This window comes from Hesperophylax consimilis, chromosome 18 (assembly GCF_061612785.1).
Source record: "Hesperophylax consimilis isolate HC1 chromosome 18, BYU_Hcon_1.0, whole genome shotgun sequence".
NCBI classification, from domain to species: Eukaryota; Metazoa; Arthropoda; class Insecta; order Trichoptera; family Limnephilidae; genus Hesperophylax; species Hesperophylax consimilis.
This window is the reverse complement of record NC_142853.1, coordinates 28,462,025-28,479,522: the sequence shown is the minus strand read 5'-3', so window position 1 is coordinate 28,479,522 and position 17,498 is coordinate 28,462,025. Positions and strand designations below refer to the sequence as shown.

Below are 17,498 nucleotides of genomic sequence, written 5' to 3'. Positions count from 1 at the left end.
CTGTACATTCTCAACATTATAACTTTCATTTAAAATTATGGAGGTGTTATAATTATTGTCATATAAAAAATAATGTTTGTTAAAATCTATATGTTAGAAGGAAGAAACCCAAAATATTGGAACAGATTTTGCCATAAACCACATCTGTATATAAAATGATAATAGCTTATGCAACGTGTGGATAATTCCAAGAATTAATTAATTGGGAATATGTTTATGAATACAAAAATATTTTGGCCTGGCTTGATTTTCGTTTCTTTTTCTTTTTTTTTTAGAATGAGAATCTTTTCCATTGGTGGAAGGTATCGATTCGCACTGCTCCTGTGCATCTTCTGCAATGAAATGTTTTTATTATAACACCAGTGATTTGGGTAATATCTCGAATATATTTATGCATTAAAAACAAATAATGAATTTAAACAAAATTTTATACTTCTAGATTACTAGGGTTAAGTATGGCTTTAAGTACTTGAAAATATAATAAAAAACACGTTTGAACATGTTGAAAATGGCATATTTCTCATAATCAAAACCTAAATTGAACATATTGGTATAAAAATACAAAAGTGTATAAAAAAACGAAAGATCAGTGAAAAATGCAACTTCTCTAAAACCTTTCTTAATCAATGAATCACTAAAAACCTTTGTAAATTCATGAATTAAAAAAACTTTTATCCAGATTATATGTCTAAAAAAATAAATATTTATTTAATAAATGCAACAATGTTTCTTTATGTGAACCACTATATTTTTATATATATACGATACTACACAAAAATTTAGTGGTTCAAACAAAGTAACATCGTTTCATTTATTCATTATGAATAATCACAATTATATAAAACATAGATTTAATTTATATTAATAATTTTTTTTACGTCTTTTTTCTCTTGTTAAATTTTTTGTCATGTTCAGTAAAAAATAATTGGAGGAAATCCATTTGCAAACTTCCTGCCTTCTCACTGTATTGCTAATCAATTTCTATTTATTCGTACATAAAAACCACGATAATATTTTGCCCTTTGTGCTGATGTAACAGCAAGAATAATTATTTAATAATTTGTGTTGGGAATAATTTGTGATGTTACAGCAAGTATAATTATTGTAAATTTTATGTGTTATTAATATTGCTATTGAATTGGACATCAAGGGTGCTAACCTAACTTCTAGAATAGTTTTTAATCTCGTTCTATAGCCTTTACCCAACTTTCTCGACTACTACAAATATGTGATGTCAATATCGAAATTTGTGATTTTTATCTCACTGACAACTAGCTATTGTCTAAATTTGCAAATGGTTTTAGCAAAGTTCTCCTTTTTTCTTACAAATTAGGTGTCTCAAAAGCTTAATCAGGAGGAAATCTGAATAAATCACGAAATGTGTATGAAATACAAATAAAACTTCAATATCAATAGTTTCCTTAGTCTGTTGAACACTTCCATACAAATTTAAAACTTTTTATATCTATTGCCGTAGTAAAGATTTTGCTATTTCACTTAATGCTAAAAGTTGATCATTGATTGTTGTGTCGAACTGGCTCTCCAATAATCGTTTTTGATCCCTGGCCTTACCTTTAGCCCTGCTTATCCTGCAAGCTAGATTTTTCCTCTGTCTTTCCCGTTCCTCTCTTTCGGTTCTTTGTACCACATTTACACAGCTTCGGGCCTTGTTTGATTGATATGGTGCGACCACTTTTACTCCATCTACATGGACAACAATAGTCTTGTCTTCATCTACGGTCACGGTGTCATTCAAATTTTCGTCAATTTCAACTGGTTTGAATTTTTTTACCTCAAGTGGTGAGGGTAAATTTTGGTCCTCATGAGTTATTTCGAATAATTCTCCATGCGAGAATGGGTTTTCGTATATTACTTTCAAGTCATTGTTTTTTAAATCGTCATATTTTTTAGATGAAGTCACCCATGAATTACTTTGCTCACTTGAACTTGAGGATAAATAATTAGTTTCCTCACTTGAACCTGAGGATAAATAATTCGTTTGCTCACTTGAACCTGAGGATAAATAATCACTTGGCTCACTTGAACCTGAGGATAAATAATCACTTGGCTCAAACGATGAAGATGATTCAGATGATGTGCTGGCTTTTCTTTTTTGAGGTAGTAGTTTTATGCAACTAACGTAGCGCTTGGAGGAGTATCCACCTCTATCAAACATACTGCCTTCACCATCACTAGTACTGTCAACACCATCGGGTGTTGTTTCTCCTGGATCGCGTAACGGAGGAGAAACGCTGGAAGATCTCTCTCGTATTTTGATGCTCCTATGTTCGACAGATCGTTCTAAGATTTGATCCATTACCTTTTCATAAATTGCATTAAGAGAAGTGTCGCACTGTTCTTGAGAATAATTTTGGTTTCCTTCGAACTGAGCCTGGAGGTATTTATCTAAAAGTGAAAGCTTCATGTTCAGTAGATTTTCAGAATTTACCTGATCGCTGGGTTTTGAATCTACATCATTTTCAGTCTTGAATTCTTCGTTTTTACATTGCATCCCATAAGCAGTGTTTTTAAGCACCGGTTCCATCATTTCTTTGTCTTCCAGTTGATAAACCTCTTTTAACTCTTTTTTAGGGACTGTAGGTAGTATGTTACGTTTAATACTTGGCCTTCGATGAAGACAACATAATGTTGGTGTGGTTATTGATTGTGTTGTGTTCTTATTACCATAGGCTGTTGTTTCAGGAGGTGGAGTACTGGGTTTCGGTTTAGGAATGGATTCCTGTCGATACCGATAATAATCTTTAGCAAACGATGAGTTGTGCCATTTACAATCGTTGGGCATTTTGCACTCTTCTTGCCCGGACTGGCAGTACGGTTCTCCTTTTATATGTTCATTGATGAATTTGTCAATTTTGGTGAGAATTGCACTGATATTTTCACCATTCTCTTTACTCTTCTCTGAGTTATCTTTATGACAGTCGCAAGTGCAGATGTTATTCCAATCCTCATATGAATAATATGGGGGCAGTGTAGCCGATTCAGAAAAGTCAATTGGATGCGGCTTAAATTGCTTATTCTCAGAAAAACTACCTTCTCCTGGCAAGGTTTTGGAAGTTGTTAATTCAGAATTTTTCTTTTCAAGGGTTTTAGTCTGAAAATAAAGAAAAATTATGAAAACTCACATATGGAACAAAAACATAATATTCACAATAAAATATGCCTTTGAAAATTGTTACGGAAAAGTTGAAATGTGAAAAAAACTATACACACGACAAAAAATCGGTTAAATATTTTTATTGCCATTTTTTGTCAATCAATAATTAAAATGTTATTTATATTTCTTGAAAATATTCCCTAGTTGGCTAAAACTCTTATAAATCACGTAGACTCGCAATGGCAAAAACAATGTACCTTGTACTTTAGCGAAAATTTGAGGAAATAAATTATTTAACATAACTTGATAACCTAACCTTTGACATTTTTTAAATCTCCACTTAGATGGCCAATACAACTCGGGGATACATAATTATTTAAAAGGCAAATAGTTATCTAAAACACACAAAGAAATATGTACAAAAATCAACCCGTAAAATCCGTTTGTAACATAATATATCTATTTTTATTAATAACTAGCTATTCCCCTCCACGCGTTGCTGTGGCTCAATCTGCCTGTGCAAATATAGATACTAAAGCGCGTGTTGCTTTTACGTCCAACAGCTGGCGCTGTTTAAAAAAAATATTTTTACCTGTCATAGGTGACGTCCATATAAAACATCTATATAAAACACATGCGTATTCGAAAGCAACTTTGTGTCAAAATTTCAAAGCAATCGTTGAAGAACTTTCTGATATTTAAGATTTTGAACAAACGAACATTAACATTTTTATTTATATAGATTTAAATTTAAAAAAAATTGTTTGACTGAGAACTGAACCTTCCTCCCCAGGATTGGAGTTAACCACGCTAACAACTGAGCCAAATCCCGATTGCGTAGGACCGAAAATTATATCGCGTATTTATACTGCTGTACAGTCAACCAATTTCAGAGAAATGCGTGTATCAGCTCGATCAGATGTCGGGAAGTGGGTTAATTTCCGCATCCAAATTTGCATTCATTAATTTTCGAAAACAAAATCGAATATCGAATACATGTTTAAAAAAAAGCGTAAATATATGTAGCACTTTTGGGATTTTGAAACTGTTAGATTTAAGATATATTTCCAACTAACTCATTGGGCGAATTTTGCACCCGTGTTCTAAAATTAATTATAAAAACACCCTAATATAATAGAACTTCCTTCTGCTTCTGGCGCTAGTAGAATTAGATTTTTAACGTTAGTCGTTAGATTCTACATATGTAAATATACTCGTATATGTCATTAAGATAGTAGTTATAGGCCTTAGTCGTAAGTCACTATATATAATCCTTAGAGGTAGGTAACTAGTTTGAAGTCAGTAGTTCTAGTATTAAATATTTAAGAAATATATTTGACTTTTCACGAAAACAGCGCTGTTTAAATAAGCCAAATATTTTTGTTATTATAATTAGATAATATTGAAAAGTAAGTGTTTCAGCTTTCAGAAATGGAAAATAATGCCTTTTAATAGTTATTTCGACAAAATTCATTTCTCTAGGCCGCCATTGTTATTGATTTGAAAGTTTTAATGTTAGTTTTTTCATTCTCGTATTTTGAAGGAAATACGTCAACTTTTTTAATTTATTTTTAACGAAATAGCTATTAAAATGCATTATTTTTAATTTCGGTTACAAAAATATGTAGTGGTTTCTCTTTGTTATCTAACTGATGTAAAGTGTTAAAATAAAAATAAAATGTGTCCCACTTTTCTGTCTTTTTACCATGAAAGTATTAATTATTACCTTATCGGAGTTGGAGTAGAAATTAGCCATATTGTGTGATGTACACACCAATAGTTATTTAGAAATCGATTACCACGTCGTTCTTGTAACTGAGAATATCTGGCAACAATATTATATTATTGCCGTTTCGCCGTTCACTTTGTCAATGCAATTCAAAACACATAAAATAAATCATTTTCATTCTACAATACTCTCGTTAAAAAATGAAATCAATAATAAGAAAACTCAAGTCAGAATTTTAAATAAAATTAGAGAGCTATGAAAACCAACAGCCACTTTAAAATACATATTTCTATGATCATTTCATAGACACGGTGACGAGACGTCAATCAAAATATAACGAAGAGATGGTTAGTTATTTACATTATGGTAGAACCGGGGGAAAGCGATTCTTTGGGACATTTCTATTAAATTATTATTCTTTAAAAAAATAATTTATATTCTTGTTATTTTATGTTTAAAAAAATAAAATATTCATCAAACAGTTTTTCTACATCTGATTTCAAAAATATATGCATAAAACCCGGGCAATACCAGCGACTATTAGTAAATAAATAAAGAAAGTATTTAATTAGTTGCTAGTGCGTTATGCGGCCCGTCCCAAATCTATTGAATAACCGAGCCAAGGTACACTCATTTGCCGCTTTCTAAAGCATTGGACAAGGGTATAAATATGATGAAACCCTAAAATTCTCAACCATTCTGTTTCATACCTGACGCAGTCAACACCAAATCTCTAAATTGTTTTGTTGTGAAATTTCTGACGTAATTGTTATTTTAAAATGGATAAGTCCGATAGGAATATCAACGTGAGCACTAATAACAACGACGTCCCGTTCCAACCATTGCCAGAGAATTCTGGCATTACTGTTGGTCTGACCTGTGTGAACAGACCCTATAATGCTGACCGGACCAGGAACTTCTACATCCACCGCGGCAATGGACCTCCTGAGGAGCCTCGGGGACTTGACAAACCTCCCCCTCCTGAACAGAGGAAAGTGACGATTCCCTCGAAGTACCTCCCAAATAATAGTAAAAGCTAGAAACCATTGTTCAGGGATGGCTAAACTGCAAGAAGCCATCAAAGCATCAGTTCCAATCAAACACAACAATCCATAAACAAGACTGTGAATCATTTTATAAATCTACTTTTATTTTTGAATTGTGTACTTAAAAAAATAATAGAATAAAGAAATTGATATCTATTTATATACGAGTTTTTATTATTTTACATATTGTTACCTGTTCCAATATCTACCTTCCTTACTATGTACGTTCATTAGTACACGATTTGAGATTCTCATGGCCAAAAGTATTATTGTGATTTATTTCTGGGTTATTACGCCGTGTTGCGCTACTTAATTATTTAGTCTCCATTAGATGAGTAATCCTTAGTCATTACATATCTGCCCTGATGAGTGTACACTTTAATGCTGTCCGAAACTTTGGTTAAAGAAGGAAGTAGCGTAACACGGCGTAATATCCCAAAAACAAATCACTGTAATACTTTTGGCAGTGAAAATCTTAAATCATACCCTTGGGTCGGTTGTTTCGCAGTACTACCTCCTTCTTTAGCCAAAGAAGGAGGTGGTACTCCAGTATATTAATAATTACTGGTAGTATATTAATTTGATGAATTAGAAAAAATTCATCAGATTAATGTACACGTTAATATTCAATAATTTTGACTATTTAGAGAATCATCACAAAACAGAACTTAAATATTAACTTGTATATTAATTTGATGAATTCTATGAAACAACTTTCTATAGATTTCTTGAGAACTGAAAATGACAACAATAAAGTTATTAGAGCGATTATTTTAAATTTTGTTATTTTTTCCTACGTTCATTTCGGGTTTCAATAATAAATGCATAATGGGAAATGATTTCTACTTCTGTGAGTATTTTGCATCCGAGATAAACAGCCATAAATTGCAAATTGTCTCTGACTCTCCACGTGATTCTTTATTATAGGCCTATGTTTTTGTGATGATTCTCTAAATTATTATAATTATTATTGATATTCTGAATGTTTGTTCATTAAAATACAGTTATTTATTTGTGTATGTTTTTGTATTGTAAGTTATGAGTGATGTTTTGTGGTTTGACATGTTTGACAATCACACACGTTTGTTGTGGGATCATTTATAAAATATGACAGATTCCCGTAAAATCTATAACTCTATCCGAGCATTGAAGAGACCAGAGTTAATTCCTAAAGCTGTCACTACTAAGGTTTGTATGCTTATGATTTTATTCAACATTTCCAGCCGTTTATAAACAGCGTTAGTGGTATTTGTAATAGTAAGGAAGATTCGCATTTTATCTTGTTTGGGATAGACGATTTACATATGCACAGACTTTATATCACTGACATTGCTCGGTTTTACATAGCGTTTTTCTAAATCAGATGTAGACATAGACATTATTCGGTAAACTTGTCAAAGGCTCTTTAAAAAATCATTTGATTTTAACTTAAATATCTAATGGATAAAACTGTTTACGTCGGGGTTTAAGTAAACATGCACAAAATAGATGTTTAATATTTGTATTGGGCTATGTTAACCATTAATGAGTATTTCCTAACCTTTGATCCCTTTTGATTTACCATCTGCCACCACATAAATAGATATTTCTTGTAGTAATTAAGATGAAACCAAGTGCTATTTATATATATTTGCGTATTAAGCGTGCAGCGGAATTCGACAAGTTTATCCATCGGAGTAAGTAAATGCAAACAGTCGTAGCAAATATTTTTAACCATCCTTTTTTCCACAGAGAAACTTCTGGAAATGGTACGATAAGAATTGCGCCTTCCCCCTGCCAAAAGTCATTAACTTTTCTGGACTGGATGATCTTGCAGCCATGGAGGCTGGAACCAGTTTTCCGATAAACTCTACAAGATTGCTTACACAACCACCATACGAGGAAGACGGAGTCTATAAGATTCATACCGATTGCGAATGTGAATGGCACACATCTTACTTGGGGAAAAAATACAACCGACAAAAACTGATTGCGCCAATATCCAAAATAGTACCAAAAATTGCATCAAGTGGCTTAAAACTGCCAGAAGAAAACTATTGCCACTCTGCTCAGAGACAATGCAAATTATTTACTGAATGTGACTGGCATAAATCATCGTATGCGAGTGAGTATTATGGACAAACTGAACTTAAATTAAAAGAAATTGATGAACCTAAACACAAAACATCTTTAGATAAACAGCTGATACAAGTATTGACCAAAAATCATATAGACAATGTTCAAGAACAGCAAGAGAAAAAATCATACAGGAAACCAAGCGTACAAAATATAAGAGCTGATTTTGAGGCGTTTTTAGATGAACTGCAATTGCGAAACAAAGAAAACACTTCTCAGCAGAAGTCTCAAACACAAAAAGTATCTGACGGAATCAACTGGGGAATGCTGAATCATTATACAGATTCGCGGACAACACAGGAACAAAATGAATTTTTTGATTTCCTGCGATTAAAAAGAAGGGAAAGTTCGACTGCTTTTCTATCGGAGATAAAGGATAACGTACACCAGAGAAAAATCGATGATGACCAAGTTTTGCCGAAATTAGAACCAAAAATAGAGAGACGAAAAAAGAGCAAGCAGAAAAAGAAAAAAAAGAAAAATAAACAAAACTCCCCTTAAAATGAATCTTGCTCAAATTTTATTAATTTGTTTTTTGTAATAAATTTTATATCTGTGTCCCCTTGTACGTGTACCCATGTATTAACTTGTATGTGTGTATTATTTTATTATTATAGCCCTTTTTTATCTAGGTATGTAGCTAAATGCATTTTTATGTAAGATTTTACTAATTATATTTTTTAATAAATTGATTTGCGAATTTCTTCAACGGTCTAACATGTTTTTTTAAGTACATTTATTTTAATTTCACTTCTGTTTTCGGGAAGGAATGAAATTATCGACATCCAATGGCGCTGATAAATCGGCAGATAGACCATTGTCGATGACAATGCTTTCTACAACCTTTAGGTGCGCAGTTCTCTGAAATTTGATGACGGACCAGCAGTTTTTAAATTAATTTATTTCATCAAAAAATTACAGAATATATATAATATATCATTAGTAAGTTGTATAATTATATGTCAGTTAGAAACAATGAAATTGTTGAAAGAATAATGTTACAATGATACGGCCGTTTCTAATATAAGAAAAAATATATATGAATGTAAGAGTGTTATATAGAAATGGCATAATATACTATATTTTAGGTTGTGCATAACCTGCCTCACTAGGCGAACCTGTATTGAGGCAGAATTTTTAGTTAATTATTTCTCCATTTTGTTTATGGTTTGCTTATATGTAAATGTTTAATATGGGTTCCCATACAGCAATCCATTATTTTAGGTTACATTATTGTTTACATATTGAAGATACAGATACAATAGTTAATATACGAAATAAGTGTCGGTCCTACCTGATCAGCATTTCGAGAGTTTGGTAGAGCTGTCGACTCCAGTTCCTAGGTAGGATGGTTCAATCAGCAGTCAAACCATTTTTTTAAAGTTTTAATAAAAAATGTATTATAGTCAAAATAAGTTTTTTAGGGGGTTAATTTTTAATTTTTTAAATTAATTGTGTACTACTCGAATCTACCTACTTGCTACTTAACTTAATTTGAGGGTTTTGGTTACGTCATTTATATTTTGATATCATTTGTTTCATTCAATTTTAAAAATACTAGAAGTGAATTGCCAAAAAAAAACCGTTGTTACAGTTCATGCAATTTTTCAGTGCAGGTGTGGGAAGTAAAATAATTTAACGATGTTTTTTACCACTCTTTTACTATGGTTACTAATTATTTGATTAGGTTTAACGATCTGGTATTCAAAAAATGTTCTGCCTGATTTTGGCAGAGATTAAGAACAGCAAGGTAAACCTCCGTAATAATGGGAATCTGTGGGTCCATTACTGGGTGGGGTTTTAAAATAAAGGTTTTATGAATACTTGCAGTTGTAGGGGATTAACAAAACAAAATAAGGATCCTATACTAATTGTGGCAGTAAAGACTATTAGAACCATTCGGACCTTGTGCACAAAATGTGACCCTTTGTGCATTGTTTCTCGAAAGGGCGTAAAACTCAAAGATGTAAGAATAAAAAAAGGTGTGTAAATTATTTTTAAGCTGGTACGTGGGTTGGCGCACGTACAGGAGATCTTGACTGGAGTAAGAATTTTTTTTGTATCATACAAAAATGCAAAACTATCAGAAGTATTCTCAGCTGAACTTGATTTTTTTGTAAATTTATTCTAATGACCTGAGTTCATCAAGTTATCAAAATTTCCAGAAAGAATCTGTACATCATTTTATACGTAAGTATGTATATGTATTATTATGTAAATTTCTTATCCCTGAAAAAAATAACCACACACTTTTATACATCAAACGAAAATGTAAATACAAATTTGTTCGAAAATGTGTAGGCGATTTATTCTGAGGATCTGAGAAGGCCTGTACAAAATATTAAATAATTAGTAAAGTTCTATTTATAAATACACATATATATTTGAATTGCGTTTTCATTTTCTTGAATAAATAAATAAATAAATGAAATGGAATCTTGGAATTGGAAATTAACACGCTTCCTCTCATCCCATGGAGCTTAAGCTCGGCAAAAAGACTTGTTGTCGATGACAATGCATTCTCTCAACTTTTGGTGATAATCACACATGCGCGAACACTCGTGGATTTCTCAGAAATTGGATGACATTATAAAAATGTACTGCAATTAATATATGAAATAAAACTCGGTACAATTCAGATAGGGCGGTTCACTCATTTGAGTCAGTCTCTGGGGGGGGAGGTTCGATCATCAGTAAAACCAGAAAAAAAAATTATATATGTTTATTCAAATACATCTATTATTAAAAATATATATACTATCGTAAAAAAACTTAGTTTAAGGCTTCTTTCGCAAATGTACAAATTAAACAAAATATACTTAAGGCACTAGTGGGTGTTCGTAAAATCCAAACGGTTCTATGGAATATATCCAACTACCTGACTAAACATCACACCGTTACCTCGCAGGAGTAGGCAGAGAGGACGGACCGCCAAACAACTAGGTCTTGACATACACTTCTACATCATCTCATACATAATCTTCTATTATTATGACTCTTGACATGGCCCGACTCAAGTATCTGATTTACTGTCGTGCCATGTCTTTCTCTGGCGTCTTCGACTTCTGCTACCATACTCCAATACTCCCGTACTATTTATTTTATTTTTTTTATGTGACACCTCACAAGAGCGTCCCTGCCTGTGCAGTGTACAGACAGGGGAACTATGTCACCACCCGGTTGAGCGGCGTTGTGAGGCGGAATAAGGTAGGGGCTGTAGGAAGGGATTTGTTAATGCGGGCCTTGAAGAGGCTCGGATTATAGGAGGGAGGAAAAACAGATGCCGGTAGCTCGTTCCACATACGAGCCGACTTACACAAAAAGGAGTCGTAAAAACGGCCCGTTCTCATGAAGCCAACGTCAACCGTGAACGGGTGTTCAGCTCGTGTCGTCGAGTTTCGCGCACGTGCAACGGTGCATCAGGAATCAATGTTGCTAGCTTCTTGGAGCAGGCTCCATTGAAATACCTGTAGAACAGACACAGCATGCCTACATTGCGTCTATGCATTAGAGAAAGCAATCGGTCTGTTAACAACGGATTGTCAATCAGACGGATCGCTCTCCTTTTGCACAGATTCAAGCAGGTTTATTAAGTATTTTGGGGCACCAGCCCAAAGGTGGCTTCCAAATTCAATAGTTGGGCGGACTTGAGACTTGTACAGGGTATACTTATAAATATATCAATAACTATTTATTATTGATAAATTTTTGCGTCTCGTTTTGGAATATAAGATATTATGTGTTTTGTCCTGGTGAGGGATAAATATTAGAATCATTAATTGAATGTTTCATCAATGAATTGGATGGTTTTACAAGATTCAACATCTTCAAATCATTTGGACATATTACTGTTATTTCTGGCAGTGTGACAACGTCAGGCTTAATAAGTGGGTTAGGTTAGGTTCAGTTAGGTTAGGGGTTGACATTATTTACTGATCCATCTTATTCTATTTGATGACCATGATTGGCTACTCAACCGACTGTATTTGCCGTCAGAAAAAAAATTTGGGTTAAACAAAACCTCACTTTTATGCTGAATGATAACCTTAATATTTTTACTCGAAAGGTTAACCGATAATGCTCGCTCACTTGTCTGTATGTCTATGTTTTAGGACTGGATCTAAAATACCAAGTAATATTCTAACTTTAACAATTTTGAAGGTATTTGAACGTCTAACAATAATAGGTAAAAGTATTTATCAAATTAGTAAATTTCTAATAGCTGCAGAAAGTTTGAATTGTGTTTCAAGAACAATACTTTCTATTTTGGTAGAAATCTGTCACTTCGTGATTTGACAAATGAATGAAATAAAACAATAATAACTTTACATGTAACCACGAATTTATTTAATTTTTTTTTTAATTTGGTTTCGCTTCATCACACAAGCATCATCAGGGTACAAATTAAACTAATCAAAAAATACATTGTGGGTGCTGAGACAGCGTGTTTCGAAAGTTCATGCTACGTATACATACACGAGCCGAACTGCCGAACTGAACGTGTTTTATTTTGTGTTTTATTATGTGTATAATCTGAAAGGAGTGTAAGGTGAACACATGACAAAAATGCGAATAGTAGCAGAGGTCGGGGACGCTCGAGGTAGACATAGAACAATCAAGTTAACCATGTCAAAAGTCAGAATAATAGATGAGTATGTATGAGACAATGTCCGAATGTGAATGAGGCAAGGAGGTACATACATACCTGGACGGATGACGAACCTCGTGCTGGCACTGTTGGTGGACGCGGTGCACTCTTTCGCTGCAGCAGCTGGTCCAGTTTCCTCACCACCTAGGATTCTTGCTGCAGAGTCTCCATCTTCGTGTCACCTGTTTCTCTACTTCATAACCTGTTCCTGTACTTCATTTTATTTAACTTAATTTCAATTTATTTTTGTAATATTAATATTTTTTGGTAATGCCTGCATCAACTGTAATCACCCCTCAGGTGATATCTTACAAAAGCGGTGCTATACAAATTGTCCAATAAATAAATAAATGAGTAGGTCCCAATACCGAGTTATTTTGCGGTCCATATTCTCTGCATAACACTGCGAAAACGACGTTTTGGTTAGTTATTTAGTTGTTAATTTCAACAAGCTTTCGTGTAAGATACGTGAAAGCAATATATATGAAAAGGTTAGCAAGGTTTTTTCTAGTCCTGTCTATTCACTGTCATGTGTTTCATGAATGTTCGGTATCGCTTCCTGATAATTTATCTTCATTTATTATGACTACCTGATGGCCTGGACAATGTGCTATGCGATTTTGTAGGTATTGATTTATTTGCTTAGTCCTAACTCCTAACGAAAAGTGCCGAGGGTTTCAAAAACACGCAGAAAAAGTCAGTACCTACCTACTCAGGTAATAAAGGCCTTAATTATATTGGCCTTGGCAAAAGCAACCAATTGAGTACAAAACTATTTTACAAAATGCTCAACGTTTATTTTTTATTACCTACTTATAGGCAAATAATATCAAAGTAAAATAAATTATTCACGAGTATTTGTTAATTTATATATTTAATCTGGTGCGAAAATCACACTTAAAAAAGTATAAAAAAAAATCAAATTTAATTATTTGAATAACGTTTATCAACGATCACTGCCATTTTGATTTTCTGGCATTTAATCATAGGCCGATTAAAGTTATAGGACGGTTCCCAGCCTATTTTAGCTTTTGAATTGTGAATAGTTTACAACAATTGCACAACGAGGACGGGCGTTATATTTTATAACATTCGATATTGTAGGTACATACTTTGTATCTCAATTTTTTTCCAATATACTTTGGTAATTATTTTTATTTTAGGGTATGTTCGTATTTCGGGGTGTTAGTATATTTAGATTTATGGTTTGTGATAAGGAGGAAAAGACAGTGTCGTATCGACCGCCTGAGTTGCTTGGGCAGCTGCTCAATTGTTTCAAGCTGGGTAGTAAGCGCATAAAAATATCAACCATTGAAAGGTATTAAACATATATGTATTGTGTTAAAAACATTATTTCTTACGGCCAGTTGTTTCACAGAACTTGAACAATTCATCAAACTTCAAAGTTAATTTCCATGTTTTTTTCATATTTCAGTAGGGGCCAGTTGTTTCATAGATACTTCCACAATTTTTGTAAATTAACTTTTTTGGGGAATTGTGAAAATTCTGTGAAACAACGGAACCTTACCTATATTTTCACAGTGAACAATAGTAAGCCACTGTAAATAATATATAATAAGTTATTCCCGATTAATATCTTATAACTATTTAAAGCATAGAAAAAAAAACAGAAATTACACACCAGTAAAATTAACAGCAATTAGATGTTTAATAGGTTAGCCATTCGGCGTTAGACAACACAATGTTATGTTAGTTCTTTCAGAATCTTTCAAATAGAGATATATTTGGAAATATTCCCGTTTGATAGTCAATTTCAAATATTGAACGTTCCTATGGTATTTTTTTAATGCAAGGAAACAGCTTGGTTTTCTCTCTCTCTATCTCTCTCTAAAACTTTATTGGTGTGTATCATAAAAATATGCCTGACATAATATATATAACAAGTTTTATGACGATGTGTCACTAGGTGGCTGATATGGCACAACGTGACTCAACAGCTATTAATATTTTGTGGCAAATACGCCACTACGTGACCCGAATGGTTGAACTGAAGTTATTTTTTTCAAAAGCGTTGTAAGTTCCCAACAAAAAAATATATATTTTTTGTTTATAATCTTTAAATTCTTGATAGTTTGATCATTGATTGTGCCCTTGAGGTGATTTTACACAAAAACGGCGCCATACAAATCATCCAAATATTATTAAACGTAACGTACGTTATAACCTATGCGTTCATAGATGACGTTAATTTAATTATATTATAAAAATACACTTTTTGCAAGTTATGCTTACTAAGATGGATTTTATTATTTGTTTGCGCCCATATATAAGAAATGTGAATATGAATAAATGGTTTTGTCCGTATAAAAACTCAAAAACTCTTACAAGAAAGGCACACAAATACAATATTGTATCGGTGATTCAATACAATTTTGTCTTTGTTTAAAAGAATTGAGTTTTTCTAACTAAAACGTTTCTATAGTATGTTTAAAAATTAAACACTCATTTAAATGGGTTGGTGATGAGTTGAATAATGTTGATTCACTCCTAAAACTTTCTACATAATATTATTTTTCGCAAAACAAATCATCTGCAATGCTTTATTTCTTACTTTGACTGTAGGGATTACGTGATATATGATTTCGTAAGTATATATACGAAAGATAATACTTTTTCAATTATTTTCTTTCAGTCCGTAAAAACGTAATTTTATAATTTTTCATTCAAAACCTTTATAATTTCTCAAGACGACGGCTTTGCCCGCGGGCTCGTGAGATTTTTTTTACACCACTGGATGGATTTACATTATTTTTTTGTCAAACCTTAGCTAAGCAAAAAATTAACAATGATGAAAGCAAAGCCTTTCCAGACAAATCCACATAGAAAACAACCAGTCTTAGTTGAAAAAAAAACGAAAATAACCGATTATGTATTTGAAAAGGCAAGGCGTAGGTATTGGGTGTAGGGTAGGTACCCACATCTTAATAACTATGCATGTTCTAATGACACCCTTAGCGACAAGTCCCCTGTTGGGAGAAAGCAATAAAGCCTTGCACCCTTAGTCATAATAACAAACCCATTTTACTACCTAAGTTAAAGTCCCTTCCTATTATTATCCGTATGTATAAATAACCAAAATTTTCGCAAAATTCTCTCATTGTTACATAGCTACTCTTCCCTGAAATACCCGCCTTTCCTACCTACAAAAGTAGTTAGAAGTTAGTTATTACAACAACACAATTTATATCTCTGGTTAAAATATATTAATTCTGCAATATTGTTGTATTAAGAGAAAAATAAAAATAATTGTGTAAAAGTTCTTGTTGATTGTGTGCAGTGTGATTTCTTATATTCGTGGCTTATTGTTGATTTGGGAGTTGTAATGTCCGGTCTGCTCCCAACTCAGAGCTGTGGAATAAGTCTTGAAGGAAGACAAGAATCATCCACGGAATCGGTAAAATTAACAGAATAATATCAATAATTTAACTTACTGTCTGCTTTTGCTATTTAAAAAAAATCGTTTCTTTTATCACAGTTCTCAAAATTGGATTACCGTGGCTTTTTTGGTGCTTTCTCTAAATTTTAGAAGCAGGCGTGTGATTTTTTAGAACTCATTTTGGTATAAAAATTGACTTATCACAATTATTGCATTTTCGAAACTAAACAATATATTTAGTTTTAAACGAATATCGTCTGTTCAGAGCTAATTTATGAATTAAATATAACAGCAGTAGTATTTATTAGTTAGTATTATTTACAGTGAATAGCCATTCATTTATCGTGTATGTACATACATTATAAAATGTTCATGTACTTTTTTATGCATTCTCAAACCATTTTGTTTCACCCAGTTTCGCCCCACAATCATGTCATAGCTTTACTGTAACTGGGTGTTGAGATTCTTGTGTTGTATTTGCATTAGAAAAAACTGTGATCCACTATGCCGCAGACGTTGAGTGGAAGATGCTGTCAGTATCGTCCTTTTTGAAAGACAGATTCAGATTCGCAATTTTGTTTGTAATGGCAATTGCCATAGTTCGTTGCCACATTTGAATAGATAGGTAATGCATCTCAATGTTTCTCTTTTTCTGCACATTATTGCATTCCCCTTAGCCTCACAACCTAACATGCCATTGTTCCATTGACTTTGGGCAGATGAGACTCACGTGCGACTTACATGTAATTTTTACCACCTTTCTAACTATTTATTATGTCTTCTTTTATAGATCTGCTTCGAGGGGTGGTTCGAGGCTCACTGCGCGTTCCCTAGGCCTGACGAAGAGAAGGCCGAAGGGATCCAGGACCTCTCCGAAATGATGGCTGAGATCCTCATCCAGAGGGAGGCTGCCAGTACATTAGCAACTCCGGAGGAAGAGAACAGATTTAACGAGGCAGTCAGCCTGGACCACCATCCATCTTTGGAAACTCCGCCTTTTGAAGGGCGGTTCTATCATCAATACGACCATGGTCTAAACTTGGAGACTCTAGACCCATCTGTTCTTCCTCCGCAGTCAAACGCAGCCTCCCTACAATCTGGATCACGTGAAGATACATCTTCAGCATCATCTCTGCAGGAACATCAATTAACAATGGTGGAAACAACCAAGATTGGGAGCTCTAAAAGGAAATATAGCAGACCGAAAAAACTAGTGAGGCCTTGAAGTTTGAAGTAGTCGAAGCAGTGATAAAATAATTTTTTGCTTAGAATTTATATTTTATGTAGCTTAAGATATGAAAAATTAATAAATGAAGTTTGCCTGAAATTGATTTCATAAATTTAATTTTTATTATTTAGGCGTGCTGCTTTATTGTTACAATCTACCCATTGACACAAATACAATTCATCTAAGAATCTACCTGCATTGAATACCCACTACCTTAATA

At 33.2% G+C, this 17,498-nt stretch overlaps 1 protein-coding gene across 1 annotated transcript; it reads left to right on the top strand.

Moving 5' to 3' along the window:
* The first annotated feature begins 15,958 nt into the window (after nucleotides 1-15,958).
* Nucleotides 15,959-17,290, top strand: LOC149415611 (uncharacterized). The gene is made up of 2 exons (XM_089642290.1): nucleotides 15,959-16,068; nucleotides 16,841-17,290. The coding sequence occupies exons 1-2, from the start codon at nucleotides 15,997-15,999 to the stop codon at nucleotides 17,273-17,275; spliced, it is 507 nt and encodes a 168-aa protein (XP_089498416.1). The 5' UTR covers nucleotides 15,959-15,996; the 3' UTR covers nucleotides 17,276-17,290.
* The last annotated feature ends 208 nt before the right edge of the window (nucleotides 17,291-17,498 follow it).